We start from the raw sequence: 18,636 nt of genomic DNA on the forward strand, positions 1-18,636 counted from the left end.
GTCTCCCTTCACCCACTTTTCTGTTGTCCATCCCCCAGGGAGGAGGATATATATACATCCCTGTAATCGGTTCCCCCTTTCTACCCCACCCTCCCAGTATTGCCACTCTCACCACTGGTCCTGAAGGGATCATCCGCCCTGAATTCCCTTTTCCAGTTTCCAGTGTTTCCAGTTCCTGTCTGTATCAGTGTACATCCTCTAGTCTAGCTGGATTTGTAAGGTAGAATTGGGATCATGATAGTGGGGGTGAGGAGCCTGATGGGGGAAGCATTAAAAACTAGAGGAAAGTTGTATGTTTCATCATTGCTACACTGCACCCTGACTGGCACGTCTCCACCTTGCAACCCTTCCATAAGGGGATGTCCAGTTGCCAACAGATGGGCTTTGGGTCCCCACTCCGGATGGGGAAATAGATCTATGTGCATATATTTATAGGTTTAGTATTAAGACAGCAGATTGACATTGGGCCTTCACTCAAATACTCCCTCAATGCAAGAATACTTTGTTCTATTAAACTGGCATTCCATGATGCTCACCTTCGCGACAATCGCTGAAGACAAATGGGTGCCTAAGCAAGCGTGGTGAAGAAAGCTGATGGTGCTCAGCTTTCAAAAGATAGAGTATCTGAGGTCTTAAAGACTTGAAGGTAAATAAGCGGCCATCCAGCTTGGAAGCAACAAAGCCCACATGGAAGAAGCACACCAACCTGTGTGGTGACGAGGTGTCGAAGGGATGAAGTGTCAGGCATCAAAGAACTAAATGTTATACTGCATGGTTTGATAATGTAATAGTTGTGGCTTTTGAGACAGTTTTATTTGTAAGTCTTTAGATAATTATTTCATTTGTAAGAATATAACTTCTAATATTTTATAGGATTTTGGTATCATTGTGACCATTCTGACTCCTGGCCATACCATGTATAACAGAATTCTTGAGCCATCCTCAAAATTATATTTGGATTCATTGTTGCAGTCAGTGTTTCAGTCCATCTCCTTGAGGATCTTCCTCTTTATTGTTACCCTTCCATTTTACTAAACATGATGTCCTTGTCCAGGTACAGGTCTCTCCTGATAACATATTCAGAGTACACAAAGTTTTGCTGTCCTTGTTTCTAAGGAGTATTCTTTTTTTTTTTTAATCATTTTATTGGGGGCTCGTACAACTCTTATCACAATCCATACATAAATCGATTGTGTAAAGCACATTTGTACATTTGTTGCCCTCATTCTCAAAACATTTGCTCTAAGGAGTGTTCTTATTATATTTCTTCCAAGACAATTTGGGGTTTTTCTTTTGAAAGTTCATCATACTTTCAAAAATTTTTTGCCAGTACCATAATTCCAGTGCCTTGATTCTTTAGTCTTCCTTATTAAATTTCCAACTTTCAAATGCATGTGAAGCACATGATTGAAAATCCCATGGCTTGTTGCAGGCATACCTTAATCCTCTTTAGTAATATCCTTGCTCTTCAGTACTTTAAAGAAGTCTGTGCAGCAGATTTATCTAGTGATCTCTTTAGTAGTACTGCCATAAGCACTGATTGTGGATCCAAGCAAGACAGAGTCCTTGAGAACTTGATTGATCTCTCTGATTCTTACGATGTTATCTGTTGGGTCCAATGTTGAGGATTTGGTTTTCTTTACATTAGGATGTAATCGATGTTGAAGGCTGCAGCCCTTGATCTTTATCAGCAAGTCGTTTGTTTCACGTCTAACAAGGAAGGTTGTGTCATCTGCGTATCTCAGGTTGTTAATGAGCCTTCCTCCAATGTTGATTCCATATAATAAACCAGATTCTCTGATTATTTGCTTAGCATATAGATTGCATAAGTATGGTGAGAACATAAGCCCTGATATACACCTTTCCTGATTTTAAATCATGCAGTATCACCTTGTTCTAGTCGCCCAATTTCCTCTTGAGCATGTACAGGTTCTGGATGAGCACAATTTAGAGATCTGGAATTCCAACTGTTCTGTGTTATCCATAATTTGTTCTTAGCCACAGTTGAATACCTTTTCACAGTAAACACAAGCAAACGTTTTTCTGTTATTCTTTGCTTTCAGCCACGATCAATCTGACCTAGTAGATGATATTCTTTGTACCACATGCTCTTCTGAATTCAGCATGTTTCTGGCATCTTTCTGTCATGTATTGCTGGAACATTTTTTAATCTACAGGAAATTTTACTTGCTTGTAATATTAATAATATTGTTTGATACTTTCAATAAATTCTTTGGAAATTGGTACAAATATTGATCTCTCCCATTCATTTGACTATTTTGCTGTCTTAAGTATTTCATGGCATAGGCTAGTGAATGCTTCCAGCGCTTCGTCAGCATGATGAATGATTTCAGTTGGTATTATCAATTCCTGGAGCCTGATTTTGGCTAAGGCTTTCAGTGTAGCTTAGACTTCTTCCTTCAATTGCATCCATTCCTGATTACATGCTACCTCTTGAGACTGTCACCTCGTTATTTTTGGTACAGTTGAATGTCACCAGTTATTTTTGGTATTGTTACTTTTTCCTTCTTCCTTCACCCTTTGATGCTTCCTGCATCCTTGAATGTTTTGCCCATGGAATCTTTTAACACAGTATTTCAGAGGCCTGAACTTTTCCTTTAATTCTCTCAGCTTAATGTATGCTTACCATTTTAGACCTTTTTGGATTTAGAATTCTGGGGGTTTTTTTAGAATTCTGTCTTTGTGTATTTCATTATAATACTGTGTATTCTCAAGCTACCCTTTAAAAAATTTTTTTCCTGCTCATTGCTTCACTTTCTAACATTTTTTTAACTTCTGTATGATCAAGAACAAGTTTCAGATTCTATTCTGACCTCTACTTTAATCTTTTTTTAAATTTCTTGTGTTTTAAACCACTTTTTTCTTACTTCATGGATGATGTTCTTGATGTCATGTCACAGCTCATCGGGTCTTCTGTCATTTTTCAGTACGTCAGATCTGTTCTTAAGTGTTCTCCAAATTCAGGTCGGATAGACGCAAAGTTTTAATTTGGTGTTTGTGAACGTGCTTGAATTTTCTTCAACTTAGATTAATCCTGTATATGAGTAACTGGCCTTGTTGTCAGATAATATTGAGCTTCCTCATGGTCTGTTCCCACAGATGTAGTCAAGTTGACCATTTTGTTGTTGAAAAAAAGCTATTTGTGATGAATCATTGGTCTTACAAAACTATCATGGAATCTCCAGCTTTGTTTATGTCACTAACATCATATTTTCCCACTATCATTCCTCCTTCATTCACAGTGATTGTATTCCAGTCCCCAGTAATTGTCAGTGAATCTCAAATACATGTTTGATCAATGTCAGAGTGAAGACGTTGATAGAATTCTTCAATTTCTGCATCACTAGTTTTAGTAGTTTGGTGTATAAACTTGAATGATAGTTTTATTAACTGGATTTCCACTTATCTATCAGTTTGTCAGACAGTATTGCCTTAGGTGTTGCTGTGATGCTTGAAGTTATGTCATCGGAATTTCAAATACCAGCAGTGTCACCATGGGAAACAGGTTTTAGATAGAGCTTCCAGATTAAAAATTGACTGTGGAGGAAAAGTAGGCTGTCCACTTCTGTGGACTTAGCCACTGAAAACCTTACAAATGGCAACAGAATATTGTGAAATACAGTGTGGAAGATGAGCCCTTCATATGAGCACTTAAAATGTGACTTAGGAAGAGCTGCCTTCTCAAAGTAGAGTAAGCCAGGCTGTGAATGGAATAAAGCTGTACGGACCTTCATTTACTAATGGGTCATGACTCAAAATGATAGGGCTGTAGCCATGGGAAATTGAAATATATGAATTATGAATCTGTGAGAATTGGAAGTCATCAAAATGAAATAGAATGCATAAAGATTGATATGTTGGGCATTATCTGAAATTAGTTGTGGCCATTTTGAATCAGACAATCATGCTTTACTGTGCTGGCATGACAAATTCAAGGAGTGTGGTATCTCATCAAAAACTACTTTTGAAGATCTATCTTGATGTACAATGCTGTCATTGACAGGATAATGTTTATATGCATATAATGAGGTTAATGTGATTAGATGTATTGAATAGTGTTATTTTTCCCAACCAGAATGATTCTTTTGTTCTGAAAACATTGTTGCGAGTTATGAGGGTTTTCAGGCTTTTACAAAAAAACTTACAAAACTAATACTATGGTATAGTAAGTCATGTGTCATCCATTAAATTCTCCAACCCTTTCTTTTCTAGTATAAAGAGTATGGTGCTTTTACTGTGCTTGTTGACAACTATGTGAAAGAGGAGGAAGGCACTGGAGTTGTACATCAGGCTCCTTACTTTGGTGCTGTAAGTAATGTAAATCTTGCAATAGTATTTATGAGCATGAAATGTCAGAGGCCACTTTTTGTGCATGGTGAGCTTTGGGTATAATTGTTCTTGCTTTTTTTGGACCATGAGGTCTGTCTACTCTAGCTCAGTGCCTCTCGAGACTGTTTATAAAATGTACATCTACCTTGCTAGTATTCCTCTGGACCCTGATCGGACTTTGGAAAGCGGTCAGTTAAACCTAAAGTACTGGAGAGGCAATAGAGTCTTTCTAATAAAGCCTAAGAAGTGTCTTGCCTTTTCTCATAATTTATGTATGATAAATTTGTGCTCTTTTTGATATACATTTGTAATAGTTTTGGCAAGTGCAGAATGAAGCAGTCATCACAAAAATTAAAATGTGCAATAATCCCATTTCCTCTGATGTGTTTTTGACTAAATGCTGCATGTAGTTTCCTGAAATTGGTCAGAAGGGAGAATTTGATCTCTCCACTCAGAGTGGTACTTTATGGCTAATTGCACATTTTGCCCTGAGTATATTTGCTGTAAACTAGATCATATCTTAAATTATGTCCTACTACTGATGGGCAATTCTTGCATATCCCGTAGCCATTTTATACCCCTCCTCCTTGAACCAGATAGCAATACCTACTACTTATTTCAGTGATTGTGAGGCTTAAATAGATGCCTTTCTATCAGATGTTTCAAACAGGGCCTCCGAGGGCCTATAGCTTCCTTGTTTGTACTTTACCACCTGTTGATGAGAGCGTTTATAGTTTTCTTCAAAGGGCAGTGAAACTAATGTGTTTCAGTTTGTCATTTTTTCTACTTCATCTCTGAAGGGTTTTTTATTTTAGAAAATTTCAAATGTATATAAAAATAAACAGAATGACAATAAAGCTGGCGATGTAATAATAATCTATATGAAATGTATGAAAATAATAATCTATAACTTATCAGGTTCATGAGGGAGGGCAGACAGGAGGGAGGGGAAAAAATGAGCTGATATCAAGGGCTCAAGTAGAAAGAAAATGCTTTAAAAGTGCTGATGATGGCAGCATGTGTACAAATGTTCTTGACACAATGGATGGATGTATGCATTATGATGAGATGTAAGAGCCCCCAATAAAAGTATTTTATAGTAAAAAAAAATAATTACAATAAATCCTTAGCATTTACCTCAGCCAGCCAGCTTCATTAATTACCAGCATTTTGGGAATCTGTCATGTCTTTCCCTACTTCCTATACTTTCTTATTTAGGCTTGAAGATTTTAAAATATAATCAACATCTTTTGTTTCATTTATAATAAATGCTTTTCTATATATCTTTGATTGAGAAGCTTTTATATATCTACCATGTCATATTCTTTTTTTAAAATCATTTTATTGGGGGCTCGTATGACTCTTATCATAATCCATACATACATCCATTGTGTCAAGCACATTTGTGCATGTCGTATTTTTTGCCTAATAAAATGTATATATATTTCCTTACTATCACCTAAAACCCGGTTCATATAATAATTTGATGGAAGCAGGTTTTTAATACTACTTAATAGATTTTTAGGAATAAGTAGTAAATATTGATTTTTTAGGACATAGTTACATAATAATTTAAAATCAACTGGTATGGCTAATCCAATTGGATGTAATAAAAATAAAATCTGGATTTTGAATGATATATTTTTCTCTTTATATTTGGAGATTCTCCATTTACTAAAATAACATCTCCTATCTGTCCTGAATGTACATATTCATTTATAGATGAGCAAGTGTTTAAACTGTTGCCGTACTCTAGCTATTATATATTAACATTTACATTGCTTGTGTCTGAGCTTGGCAGGGAGACCCTGTACACACCTCACTATGTAGCTCTGTTAGCATTGAGAGAGGTGACCAGACGTCCAGATGGAAGCACATCAACTTTGCAGCTTGTCTTTGAGTCAGACTGGATATGGTTTGGTTTAAACTCCAACAGTCAGTTTTCTTGTAGATTAAGGCAGCACAGCACAGTAGTTAAGACTTTAGCCTCTTTAGCAAAATTGCTTGGTTTTGAATCCTAGCAATTGTTGGTTTTTATGAGGGAGCCCAACTTTAAAACCTAGTAAACCTACCTTGCTCACAGACTTGTTGTTATTAGGTGAGTTAATATAGTAAAACCTACTAGTATGTGATGTAAATGGCTTTACAAGTTTTCTGATTATGATTGCTAACACTGTTAAAAATGTATTTATGAAATACATACATTTTATTAGAACATGTATTAGAACCTTGGTTAAACTGTACCACCTAAAAGCTAATTTACTAACTTGTAAATAATAGATTTAAGTCAGTCTTGCCATTCCTTGGGTGCTCTGTGACAGGATGCAAGTCCTTACATACATCAAGCATGCCCTGGCATTGATCTGGCAGTGCTTTATACTTGTATGCACATCTGATTTTCAGATGTGCACATAAGTACGACATTCATATGTATTACGTATCTTCTCATTAGTCGAAGCTAACAATTGTAAGTTCATATGTAGATTACTCTGAAATAAAGTATGGGAAGAAGCATATATGATCTAATTACATTCTTATGAAGCTCTGCCATTCTCTAATCAGCTCCTATGGCAATTTCAGTTAGGATGATTAAGCTTGATTCCATCCATTTTTCAGAACATTGAAAATGTTTTTATGTCTGTTGCCTCATACTCTCTTTAGTTCCTCTATCCTTCCACATACACATACTTATGTGGTTTGTTATTTTTGATATTTATTTCCCTACCTTCACTACCCTTTTTCTCCAGGATGACTATCGGGTCTGTATGGACTTCAATATTATTCAGAAGGACTCACTGCCTGTTTGCCCTGTTGATGCGTCAGGATGTTTCACAGCAGAAGTGACAGATTTCATGGGACAGTATGTGAAGGTCTGTATTCAATATGGTCACTTTGATCATACTTCTTTGAGTAGCCACTTTCTGATAAAATAGGTTTCATCTTTAGATTTCTCAATTTATTTTCTTGTGACCTCTAATAGCATACTGGGGCACATGTTCGACTGCTAACCACAAGATGAGCTGTTCCATCGTACTGGCCACTCTACAGGATAAAATGAGCTTTTTGCTCCCATAAATAAATATGTGCAGCCCTGCAAACCCACAGGGGAAGTTCTCTGTCCATCTCTGAGTCATAATCACCTTGATTGAAGTGATTTTCATTTTGGAGTTTGAAGTGCTATGCAAAAAAGACCTGTCAAATTTCCTTCCCACTAATTTGAAACTTTATAGTACAGTTCTTCATTGAAATAATTGAGGCTGCCATGAGTTGTAATTGACACCAACTTATTTAGTATCTTAGAGGACAAATGATTGAATTTTATAAGTTCAAGTAAGAGAAAACAGGTTCTGGTTTCTGCTTTGAAGCTGCTTTGCAAGTTTGGTGTAGTCATTGCTGATTGGAAAAAAAGTTTTACTAAAACCTTATACTACTAGGGTTCTATTTTGTACGTGCACAGATTTATTCTAAAAAAGTCATGTCTCTGATCAGTGAATGATTAAAGAAATTTTCAGTAAAAAAAATTTGTCTTAGTCTCATTAGTGTACGTTTTTTAAAAAAATGTTTGGGTGCCATGGAAACAATGTAATTTTACAATAAGATTTAAAGTAAAATTTTGAGTAAATTTCAAGTGGTGCTCTTCTCAAACCATTGACAGTTTTCACCATGTTTACGGGAATGCTGCCCAACATAAAACCACAGCTTTTAAATGGATCACAAATGTTTTGGTAGTCAGGTAGATTTTAAAGATGAGATGAGAGGGAATACCATCAACCTTGACGAATGAAGGAACTGACCTGAAGTCCAGAAACTAGAGAATGAGGGCCATAGAATTGCCATTGATGATAACATGACTAACGTTGGGGATCTTAAGTCCTTTGGCATTGATAAGTGTAAGGGGTTAATCTTAGCTGCTGAAAACTTTCCGCCTGATGGGTAGCTAAAAATATCAGCCAGCTCTGAACCAGTTGTTCCATCTTTTAAGCAAGATCAAAAATAAATAAAGATTTTTAAAAAACACATTTTCATTGGCAACTAATCCACTTATCATACCATAAATATGGCTTAATGGGACAAATTATAACTGGGAAAAAGTCTTGTGTTTATCGATAAAATCTAGAGAACAAAGTTAAATCAAAACAAAGATTTTTGAGGAAAATCTGGGCTACTTAAATTCAATGCAGAGTTCTCAGAAAAATTATGGCAGCTTTATGGGGGAGATTCCCAAAGGTTGGCTTGATTAATTTTCGACACAGGATGATCCTGGGAGTAACAAAGTTTTAAACCAATGGGGAAGTATGTTTGTGGGTAAAAAGGCTAGGACCTCATGGAATTTAATCCCTTCCTCACTGCCTGTTTTTCATGGTTACCTAGGACCGTCCTAAGAAAATTTCCTTGAGAACGCGTATTCCCATTGACCCTACAGGCCTGCTCTTGTCTCTACAGGCTTCTTTTAGTTTATCCAACTAATAGACTGTTGGAAAGAAGTGTAGCTTGGGTCTCTCAAGGGTGGCAAAACTGCCCTCTTACTATAGCATACATGGAAGAGCACAGCATTCTTTGAAATTGGGTTAGAGAGCTGTGAATGAGACTTTCAGAAGTATATCGGTCTAGATGGAGGATATGGTAAGCAATAGCTTCACATTTTGAAAGTTTTAAAAATAAAAGTTTTTATGACTTTGGAGCAATACCTTCTTACTCACGCTACCGCATATGTTTGTTATTTTTCCCTCATTCATAATAGAAGGCGCATGTGACTTAATGGTTATGCATTGGGCTGCAATCTACAAAGTCAGTAGTTTGAAATGACCAGTTCTTCCTCGGGAATTCTACTCCCACAAGGAGTCACCGCCTTAGACACTGACAGGGACATTTCTGCACTGTCCCACAGGGTTGCTGTCAGGCCGCATAGACCCAATGGGAGGGAGTTTGGTCTTGGCTCTTTGTATTAGAGGCAAGAAAATAATAGATTTTAGTGATCTATTTAATGATGTTCTGACATTAATACTGTAGAATACTAATGGCTAGATTTATTGATTTCTTTAACAGGATGCTGACAAAAATATCATCCGGACCCTGAAGGAGCAAGGCCGCCTTCTTATAGCCAGCACCTTTACTCATAGCTACCCTTTTTGCTGGAGGTAAGTTAAGACTATGCTAGAACTTACTGCCTGTGCCATCCTATTTGTAGTGTTTCCGAACATTTTTGTATGCTCTATAGCTAGTATTTTGAAACTGGCTTCTTAATTTATTAACTTTTATTGTGAGTTAGATGGGGGTTTGCACATTCACTTTATCATTTTTGTATTAATTCATTAAACCTTAAAAGCCTCGAGTGGAAACCCCACTTCCCCTTTTTCTCTCGTCCCTCTTACAGGATATTATTTTCCCCTTCATCCAAGTTACCACCTGTTTACCTTCACCTTCCTTCCCACTCATGGTAAACATCAGTCTGTTTCTTTTAATAATAAAACCTAAATCTTGATATATTTTTTATTATTTTATAACTGATACAATACTTGCCCTTTGTGATTAGCTAACTTAACTCAGTAAAAACTCCAAAGCTGTCCATGTCATGAGGAGTTTCACAGTACATGATGATTTAAATTTCTCCACACCCTCTTCAACATACTTTTTTTTTTTAATTATTGCCAGTGTGAGGTGCTATCCTCACAGTTTTCATTTGCATGGTCTTTTGCGTTTATTGGCATTTTTGTTTTCATTTACATCTTTTGAATGCCAAGTGATTGTGAGCATTAACATGTTTGCTGGCTACCTGGGGCCTTCTTTGAACCTTCTATTAATGTTGTGCATTTTAAAAACGAGATCACTTATCTTTTTCTTATTGAGGTATTACAGTTTTTTATAGCTTTTAAAAATTAGTCTCTTATCTGATATATCATTGCCAATCCCCACCCCCTACCCCCCATTTTCTCTTTACTCTCCTGAAGAAGTCTTTTGTTGCACATAAGTGTCATCTTTTTTTTTTTTAAGTGTCATATTTTTAGGAGGTCCCAGTCATCTATTTTGTCTTCTGCTGTGGGTTCATTTTTCATTATGTTCTATGATGGTTAATCATTGGGCTGCCAGCTATAGGGTTAGCAGTTCAAAACAACCTGCTCCTCGGGAGAAAGAGAAAGCTGTTCCTCAGGAGAAAGAAAGTGAGTTAGATTTTTGTGCCAACCTGGCCGATGATAAACACATGTGGGGTTAATTGAAGGGCGGAGGGATAAATGGCTCAGTAAGCCGCCCCTTTCTAGTTCTCTGGTCTTGCTTTGTGATGGTCGGACCAGGGTGCAACTCCTTAGCCAGTTCCTTGCTTTAGCTGGCAAGGCTTGCCAGTTCACCTCCTGCAAGACGTCCCTGAGGAGAAGCCACATGGACTTACCCCGATGCAGCCCTGGGTGCTGGAGCACCCATGTGGAGACCCCTGCCAGCTCTGAGAGGCTTACACATTCACTGACTCGGCTTTCCTCTTGCAGTCGGTATCATTACGTCTGTTTTGTGAGATGGAGGAGGACTTTGTGGACTGGTGTTGGACATATGGACATATGGGTTAATGTTGGACTTGTGGGCTTGGGCAGCACTGGGTTGGGATGTTTTCTTGATGCACATTTAACCTTTATATAAAACTCTTATCTTTATACATGAGTTTCTGTGGATTTGTTTCTCTAAAGTACCCAGACTAACACAACAAGGCTTTCCACACCTGGAAAGTTAGACTCGGAAACCCACATGGATAATTTTATCCATTTCAATAGGATTGTTGTGAGTCAAAATCTACTCATTGGCAGTGACTTTTGAGTTTGTGTTTATTTTCTTGTTTATGTTCTCTATGGTTTACATTTAAATTTTTAATGGATCTTGGGTTCATTTTTTGTAGATTAAGTGAGGTATGGGTCCTGTCTCAACCATCTACAAATAGAAATTCAAGTGTGTGAGCACTATTTGTTGAGATTATCTCTTCCCCATTTAATGTATTTCAGCTCTTTGTCGAAAATCAATTGTCTATTGGTAGATGGATTAATTTCTGTGTTCTCTATTCTGTTCAGTTGACTTATACATTTACTGCTGTACCAGTGCCAGGCTGCTTTGATAACCAACTATGTAGTGGGTTTTGAGATTGGGAAAGTGAGAGACCTTCTACTTTGTTCTTTTGGTATAGTAGTGCTTACCTTTTTCTGGTTCATTTTACGTCCCATCTAAAGTTGGTAATGCATTCTTTTTTAAAGGATGATACTGGCATCTAGATCAGAATTGTTCAGTATTTACAGATTGTATTGGTAGTAGATATATTTTCACAATGTTAAGTCTTCCTATCCATGAATATGCAATATTTATGTAGCTCTCATTTTGTGTCTTGTAGTATTTTGTAGTATTCTTTGTACAAGTCTTTTGTTTCTGTTTAGCTTTATTCCTAAATATTTCATATTTTATCTAACTTATAAATGGTAATGTTTTCTTGATTTCCTTATCAGAGTTCTTTTTGTGTAATACAGTAACTGATTAATTTTTGTATATTGATCTTGAACTGTGCCATGTTGCCAAAGCTTGTTTTATTTTCAACAGTGTTCTTGTCTTCTCATTGGGGCTTTTATATTTAGAATCTTACCATCTGCAACTAGAGTGTTTTACTACCTCTTTGGCAATTTGGATACCTTAGATTTCTTTATGTTGTTTAATAGCTTTTGCTAAGATTCCAACACTACTGAATAAGCATGATAAAGGGAGCGCTGGTGGCATATTAGTTATGAGTCGGACTGCAAGGTCAGTCATTTAAAGCTACTCTGTGTGAGAAAGACAGGCTTTCTTCTCCTGAAAAGAGTTACAGTCTCAGAAACTTTCATTGGCAGTTTTACTGTATCCTGTAGGATCACTCTGAGTTAGTACCAACTTGATGGTGGTGAGTGGGGTGAATTTAGTTATCTGACTCACCTTCACAAGAGGAATGCTTTCATTTCTCCCCTTGGTTTTGCATGTATGGCCTTTATTATGTTGAGAATTTCCTTCTGTTCTTATTTTGTTGAGTGCTTTTTATCAGAAATGGATTTTGGATTTTGACAAACGCTGTTTCTTTATCAATTGATGTAATTTTAGCATTTATTTTGTTTTATTTATATGGTAGGTTTACATGGATTTTTTTTTTTAATTTTTTTAATCATTTTATTGGGGCTCATACAATTCATCACAATACATAGATCAATTGTGGAAAGCACACCTATACATTTGTTGCCCTCATCATTCCCAAAATTCGCTTTCCTTTTTTTTTAAAAAACATTTTATTAGGGGCTCGTACATGGATTTTTTTAAAACATTGTTTTTGTAGTATTGAATGATTTCCACTTGATCATGATTTATTTTTTTTATTTTCTTGGATTCTGTTGGCTAGAATTTGTTGAGGATTTTTGCATTTATATTCATAAAAGATACTTATCTAGTTTCTATTCTGGTACGTTCTAGCATTGTCTTCATATCAGGGCTATTCTTAGTTGATAAAATTGGTTTGGAAGTTTGCCACCCTTGTCTATATTCTGGAATAGCTTGTGTTGAATTTGTGTCAACTTTTCTCTGAATGCTTGGTAGAATTCCCCGGTGAAGCTCTCTACTCTTAGATATATTTTTGTTGGAAGTTTTTAATGGCTTGATCTGTTTCTTCTGTTATGGATCTGTTATGGTGTTCTATTCGACCTCTCTGTAGTTTGATAATGGGTTTCTGTGGGGCCTTGGCGGCATTGTGGTTATACATTGGACTGTAATTCACACCAAAAAATGTCACGTGTCCCCAGTAAGTGCTATTATTTCTGGTAGCCAAGCACCACTGGATTTTTCTTGCCACATTGCTACATCATCATTTCATGTGGGCCAGTATTGAGCAGGGCTTCATTTTACAAACTGTTCTCTGTCAAAAGAAACTCCCTTAATACTTTTTGTAAGGTTTGTCTTGTTTTTCAAATTCTTTTACTCTCTCCATATCTGAAATTTTCCCTGTGGCTTTCTGTATATCAAGGATAATTTTGTGGGATATAAGATTCTTTGTTGACAATGTTTTTGTTTTAGTGTTTTATATATGTCATCCGACTGCCTTCTTAGTTTCATGGTTTTTGCTGAAAATTACTCAATCCCCATATATATAACTTTTATTATTCCTCGAGCTGCTTTTAGGATTCTTTTTTTTTTGTATTGGAAAGTTATCATATGTTATAGTCTATTCTTTTGGGATGTGTACTTTTTTAATGCAAGGAATTGGTTGTAAAAAACAGATGTATGATAGCTGTTTTCTATTGGAGTCTACTTATTTTAGGTTGGCAATATAAATTTTCTAATGTAGCATAATAAAAATTAGATATTATATTTTAAAAGTTGTTAGAAAGATATTGCTTAGAATGATATATGTTCACTGAAATTCCATTCAGTTTACTTGTATCCTCTTTTCTGAAGTTGTCATGTTTTAGACTACTGTCACTTCCTACTCTGAAGTATACATTCTAATCTTATTTTAGTAGCCCTGGTGGTATAGTGGTTATGTATTGGGCTGCTAACTGTAAGGTCAGCAGTTCAAAACCACCAGTTTCTATGCAGGAGAAAGACAAAACTTTCGACTCCAATAAAGAATTGCAGTTTCAAAAACTCACAGGAGCTGTTCTACCCTGTCCTACAGGGTTTCTGAGTTGAAATGGAGTCAACGACAGTGAGTTTGGTTTTTCTTTTTATTTGAGTCTTATTTTACTAGCTCATGCTTTTCTTTGTGTTGTGAAGTGAGATGGCTTGTGAAACTTGCATTTTATCATACCATTTTGTGATCTTTTATTTGTATTACAATAAACATGAATATCAGTAGAAGGCTACATGCCAATGTCTGATCACTATGGTCTATGTCTTTGTGTCCCAGATCAGACACTCCTCTGATTTACAAGGCGGTACCTAGCTGGTTCTTGCGAGTGGAACACATGATAGACAGACTGCTGAGCAACAATGACTTGTGCTACTGGTAAGCAGCCAAACACTGTTATTGGTTTATATTTTCTCAAAAATTATAATAATTTCAGTCGACATTTTATTTTGTATTAAGGCTATTTTGTAAAGAACACAAAATTAAAAGTATTTTAAGAATATGTTTCTGATTCATGGTCCATCCTGATTCATAAGGAGCCTATATAATGTTTCTAATGCTGTAAATCTCTTTGGGAGCAAACAGCCTCATCTTTTTCCCACAGAATGAATCATCAGTTTGATTTGCCAACTATTATATTTAACTTCTCAGTGCCTAATCCATAGCACCACCTGGCCTCTTTATGGCATCTATAAGCACTTTATTTTCTTTTTAAACTCGTTGGAAATAAGAAATTATCCATTATTTAGTTTGTATATTTTAGTTTGTGTGGAGTTTGGCTGTACTCTCATTTAACCTATGATCATATTGGATAAACTTATTTTTTAGTGGTATCTACAAAAAAGTCTTTTATGGAACCCTGTTGGTCTAGTGGTTGTGCGATGGGTTGCTAACCTCAAGGCCAGCAGGTTAAAACTACCATCTGCTTCTCAGGAGAATGACAAGGCTTTCTACTCCCATAAAGAGTTACAGTCTTGAAACACAGAGCAGTTGTATCTTGTCTTTGCTATGAGTTGGCCTCAGCTCAGTGACAGTGAATAAGTAAATGACAAATTCCTTTTGTATTTATTACTTGCACTACTTTTTAATTTTATGGAATAAAATATTGTCTTCACATTGGCTTTATGGATACCAGAGTGTGTATTAAACTTATAGGTGCAAAAGTGAAACTACTTGAATATGTGTATTCTGAAGCAGAGTTTCTTAAACCCTTTGCCGGGGAAATTTGCCATATAGGCAAGCACTGCCAGTATGAATTTATTATGCAGTTTATTGTGAATTTTAGTCACTTTCTCTTCAGAAACCTTTCACTATTACAAACTTTTTCGCTCCCCTCTGATTCAATTATTCAACGTCATATGGAGTCTTGGTACATGTTTTAAGTACCTCTGCTCTAGAAGAATGGTTTTAACGAGTTAGCACATAGTCTTTCTTTCATAAGGACTCAATAGACTTAAAATTACATTTGGTTTTTTTGAGAGTCTCATGATTTAAAAGGAAATGGTTTTAAGCTATAGCTTTATTCTAAAAAGCTAGCATTCCCATCTTTAAAAGTAGTAATGCCATTACATAAATTACATTTAGTTGGGGCTTTAAGGTGCTAGGGACAAATATTAAGTGACTCACACTTTGTATCCCTGGGGGTCTAGACTCTTGAGGGATATTGATTTCTGGTCTACAAAAACTTGTAGTTATTTTGGGTGTAATATAAAATCATGGATTATTAATGTTCTAATATGATTATCTAATTTATTTATTGTAGGGTTCCAGAATTTGTGAGAGAAAAGCGATTTGGAAATTGGCTGAAAGATGCACGTGACTGGGCAATTTCCAGAAATCGATATTGGGGCACCCCTATTCCACTGTGGGTCAGTGATGACTTCCAAGAGGTGAGTCTATAATTTATTTCCTAGTTTCATTTTTACTGAAATACTTTTTCCATGTCATCTAAATCCAGGATAAAAGAAGTTAATTTTATTTTCCTCTACATCTCTCTAGTATTTAAATATTCTGTTTTCTTTCTCTTTTATTGACATGACAGAATAAGAATATATTAAAATTTGTTTAATTTTACTTTAAACATATATTTTAAATGTTTCTTGTATAAGTGAAGAATGTATTTTTAAAGAAATTCTCACATTATAATTGTTTTGTTTGCGCAGATCTTTTGTTGTGCATTATTTTATTTTTAAAATCATTTTATTGGGGGCTCATACAACGCTTAGCATAATCCATACATACATACATTATGTCCAGCACATTTGCACATTTGTTGCCATCATCATTCTCAAAACATCTGCTTTCCACTTGAGTCCCTGGCATCAGCTCCTCATTTTTTCCACTCCCTCCTCGTTCCCCTCTCCCTCATGAACACTTGATAATTTACAAGTCTTTATTATTTGTCATATGTTTCACTGTCCAACATCTCCCTTCACCCACTTTTCTGCTGACCGACTTCCAGAGAGGAAGTTATATGTAGATCCTCGTAATCGGTTTCCCCTTTCTACCCTACCTTCCCTCTACCCTCCTGGTATCACCCCTCTCACCACAGGACCCGAAGGGTTCAAATCTGTCCTGTATTCCCTGTGTTTCCAGTTCCCTTCTGTACCAGTTGACATCCTCTGGTCCAGCTGGACTTGTGAGGTAGAATTGGCATCATGATAATTGGGGAGAGGAAGCATTTAAAAACTAGAGGAAAGTTGTATGTTTCATCATTGCTGCACTGCACCCTAACTGGCTTGTCTCCTCCCCGAGACCCTTCTGTAAGGGGATGTCCAGTTGCCCACACATGGCCTTTGGGTCTCCACTCTGCACTCCCCCTCATTCACAATGGGTGCATTATTTTTTAATAGACTTGTATCCCTGCCATAAGTTTATAATATGTTAAAATATTAGATAGAAAACATTTTTTAAGTTTACTAATGCATTTCAGATCTTTAATTTGTAAATCAAGTGAAAAATAAATATTTCCTCACACACACACAGACACTCCAAGAGCTTTGAGCAGTGATGAAGATAACGATGGGCAATACTGTGACCCATAGATACTTTAAAGATATAGTTAAGTAACCTGACCAAGGTTCAGAAGAAGAATATTTAGAGAAAGAGGCCTTAATTTGCAGACTAACAAAAGCCCTTAAGACAAATCCCTGCAAATGATAACTCTTCATTCTGCATTTTCCAGGTTACCTCATATGTTAGCCACCTTACTGGGGCAGAATCCTAACATCTTACAATCTGTTCTGAATATTTTGTTTTTACTCAAGCATAGTAATTTAGTTCTAGCTTTGACTTCAGTGATTCTAGGGTAAAGAGTTCAAGTGCCAGGAAATACCTAAGATGCCTTAGCACATTAGTTTAAGGCATCTGTTACTTAGGCTGATTGTTCTAAGTAGTGGCTTCATGGAAACATTGAAGTGGAGCAGTAGGTATATGTTATAATGAAGTCTCAATGCTTATCTTCTCAGAAAGTTAACGATAGTCTTTGAGAAACATGCCAAGTTGTTTGTAAATATCCTTGTATCACAGCACAAAATGTCCTGGTGGCACTTTTGCTTAAGCATTGGAGTACTAACCACAAAGTTGTCAGTTCAAAACCATCAGCTGTTCAATAGACGAAAGATGAGGCTCTCGGTTTTAGTTAAGATTTGTATCCTTGGAACCCCTGTACTTTGCTTTCATGAGTTGGAATGTACTTGATGGCAGAAGGCTTGATTTGAGTTTGGCCAGATCACTAGTCCAGGTTAACATGTGAATTAGCTCTTTAAGTAAATCAGTTTTACAAAAACCTAAACATAGAGTGCTATATAAACTTCTTGCATCAGGTCTTTACTTCTGAGGCATTCTAGCTTTTTAACTTTGCTTTTCTTAAAAATCATTTAATTGGGGGCTCATACAACCCTTACCACAGTCCATACATACCTCCATTGTCTCAAGGAAATTTGTACACCTGTTACAATCATCGTTTTCACAGCATTTTCTTTCAACTTGAGTCCTTGGTATCAGCTCCTCATTTTTTCCCCTCCCTCCCCCTGCCTCCCTTCCTCATGAACCCTTGATAATTTACCAATTATTATTTTTTCATGTCATGCACTGTCCGGTGTCTCCCCCCACCCCCTTGTCTGTTGTCCAGTCCCCTGGGAGGGGGTTATAGGTAGGTCATTGTGATCAGTTCCCCCTTTTTTCCCCACACCTTCCCCTTACCCTCCTGGTATGGCTACTCTCAATATTGGTCTCGGGGAGTTTATCTGTCCTATATTCCCTGTGTTTTCAGCTCTTATCTGTACCCATGTACATGCTCTGGTCTAGCCAGATTTGTAAGGTAGAATTAGGGTCATGATAGTTTGCGGGAGGAAGCATTAAAGAACCGGAGGAAAGCTGTGTGTTTCATCGGTGCTACACTGTACCTTTACTGGCCCGTCTTCTTCCCACAACCCTTCTGTAAGGGGATGTCTAATTGCTTACAGATTGACTTTGGGCCTCCCCTCTGCACTCCCCCTCTCATTCACATTATAATTGTTTGCTCTGGATCTTTGATGCCTGATACCTGATCTCATTGACGCCTCACGATCACACAGGCTGGTGTGCTTTTTCCATGTGGGCTTTGTTGTTTCTCAGCTAGATGGCCCTTTGTTTACCTTCAAGCCTTTAAGACCTCAGAGGCTATATCTTTTGATAGC

The 18,636-nt window shown here is 36.7% G+C and overlaps 1 protein-coding gene across 1 annotated transcript in view; it reads left to right on the top strand.

Moving 5' to 3' along the window:
* Positions 1-18,636, top strand: part of IARS1 (isoleucyl-tRNA synthetase 1) — a 118,415-nt gene that overhangs the window by 30,676 nt on the left and 69,103 nt on the right. Inside the window, exons 9-13 of the mRNA XM_004714603.2 lie at positions 4,234-4,329; positions 7,098-7,220; positions 9,397-9,488; positions 14,237-14,335; positions 15,720-15,846. Coding sequence (XP_004714660.1) covers positions 4,234-4,329; positions 7,098-7,220; positions 9,397-9,488; positions 14,237-14,335; positions 15,720-15,846 — 537 coding nt within the window. The remainder of the gene's footprint in view (positions 1-4,233; positions 4,330-7,097; positions 7,221-9,396; positions 9,489-14,236; positions 14,336-15,719; positions 15,847-18,636) is intronic.

This window comes from Echinops telfairi, unplaced genomic scaffold, assembly GCF_000313985.2.
Source record: "Echinops telfairi isolate 266 unplaced genomic scaffold, ASM31398v2 ScPeMD7_27;HRSCAF=92, whole genome shotgun sequence".
Classification (NCBI taxonomy): domain Eukaryota; kingdom Metazoa; phylum Chordata; class Mammalia; order Afrosoricida; family Tenrecidae; genus Echinops; species Echinops telfairi.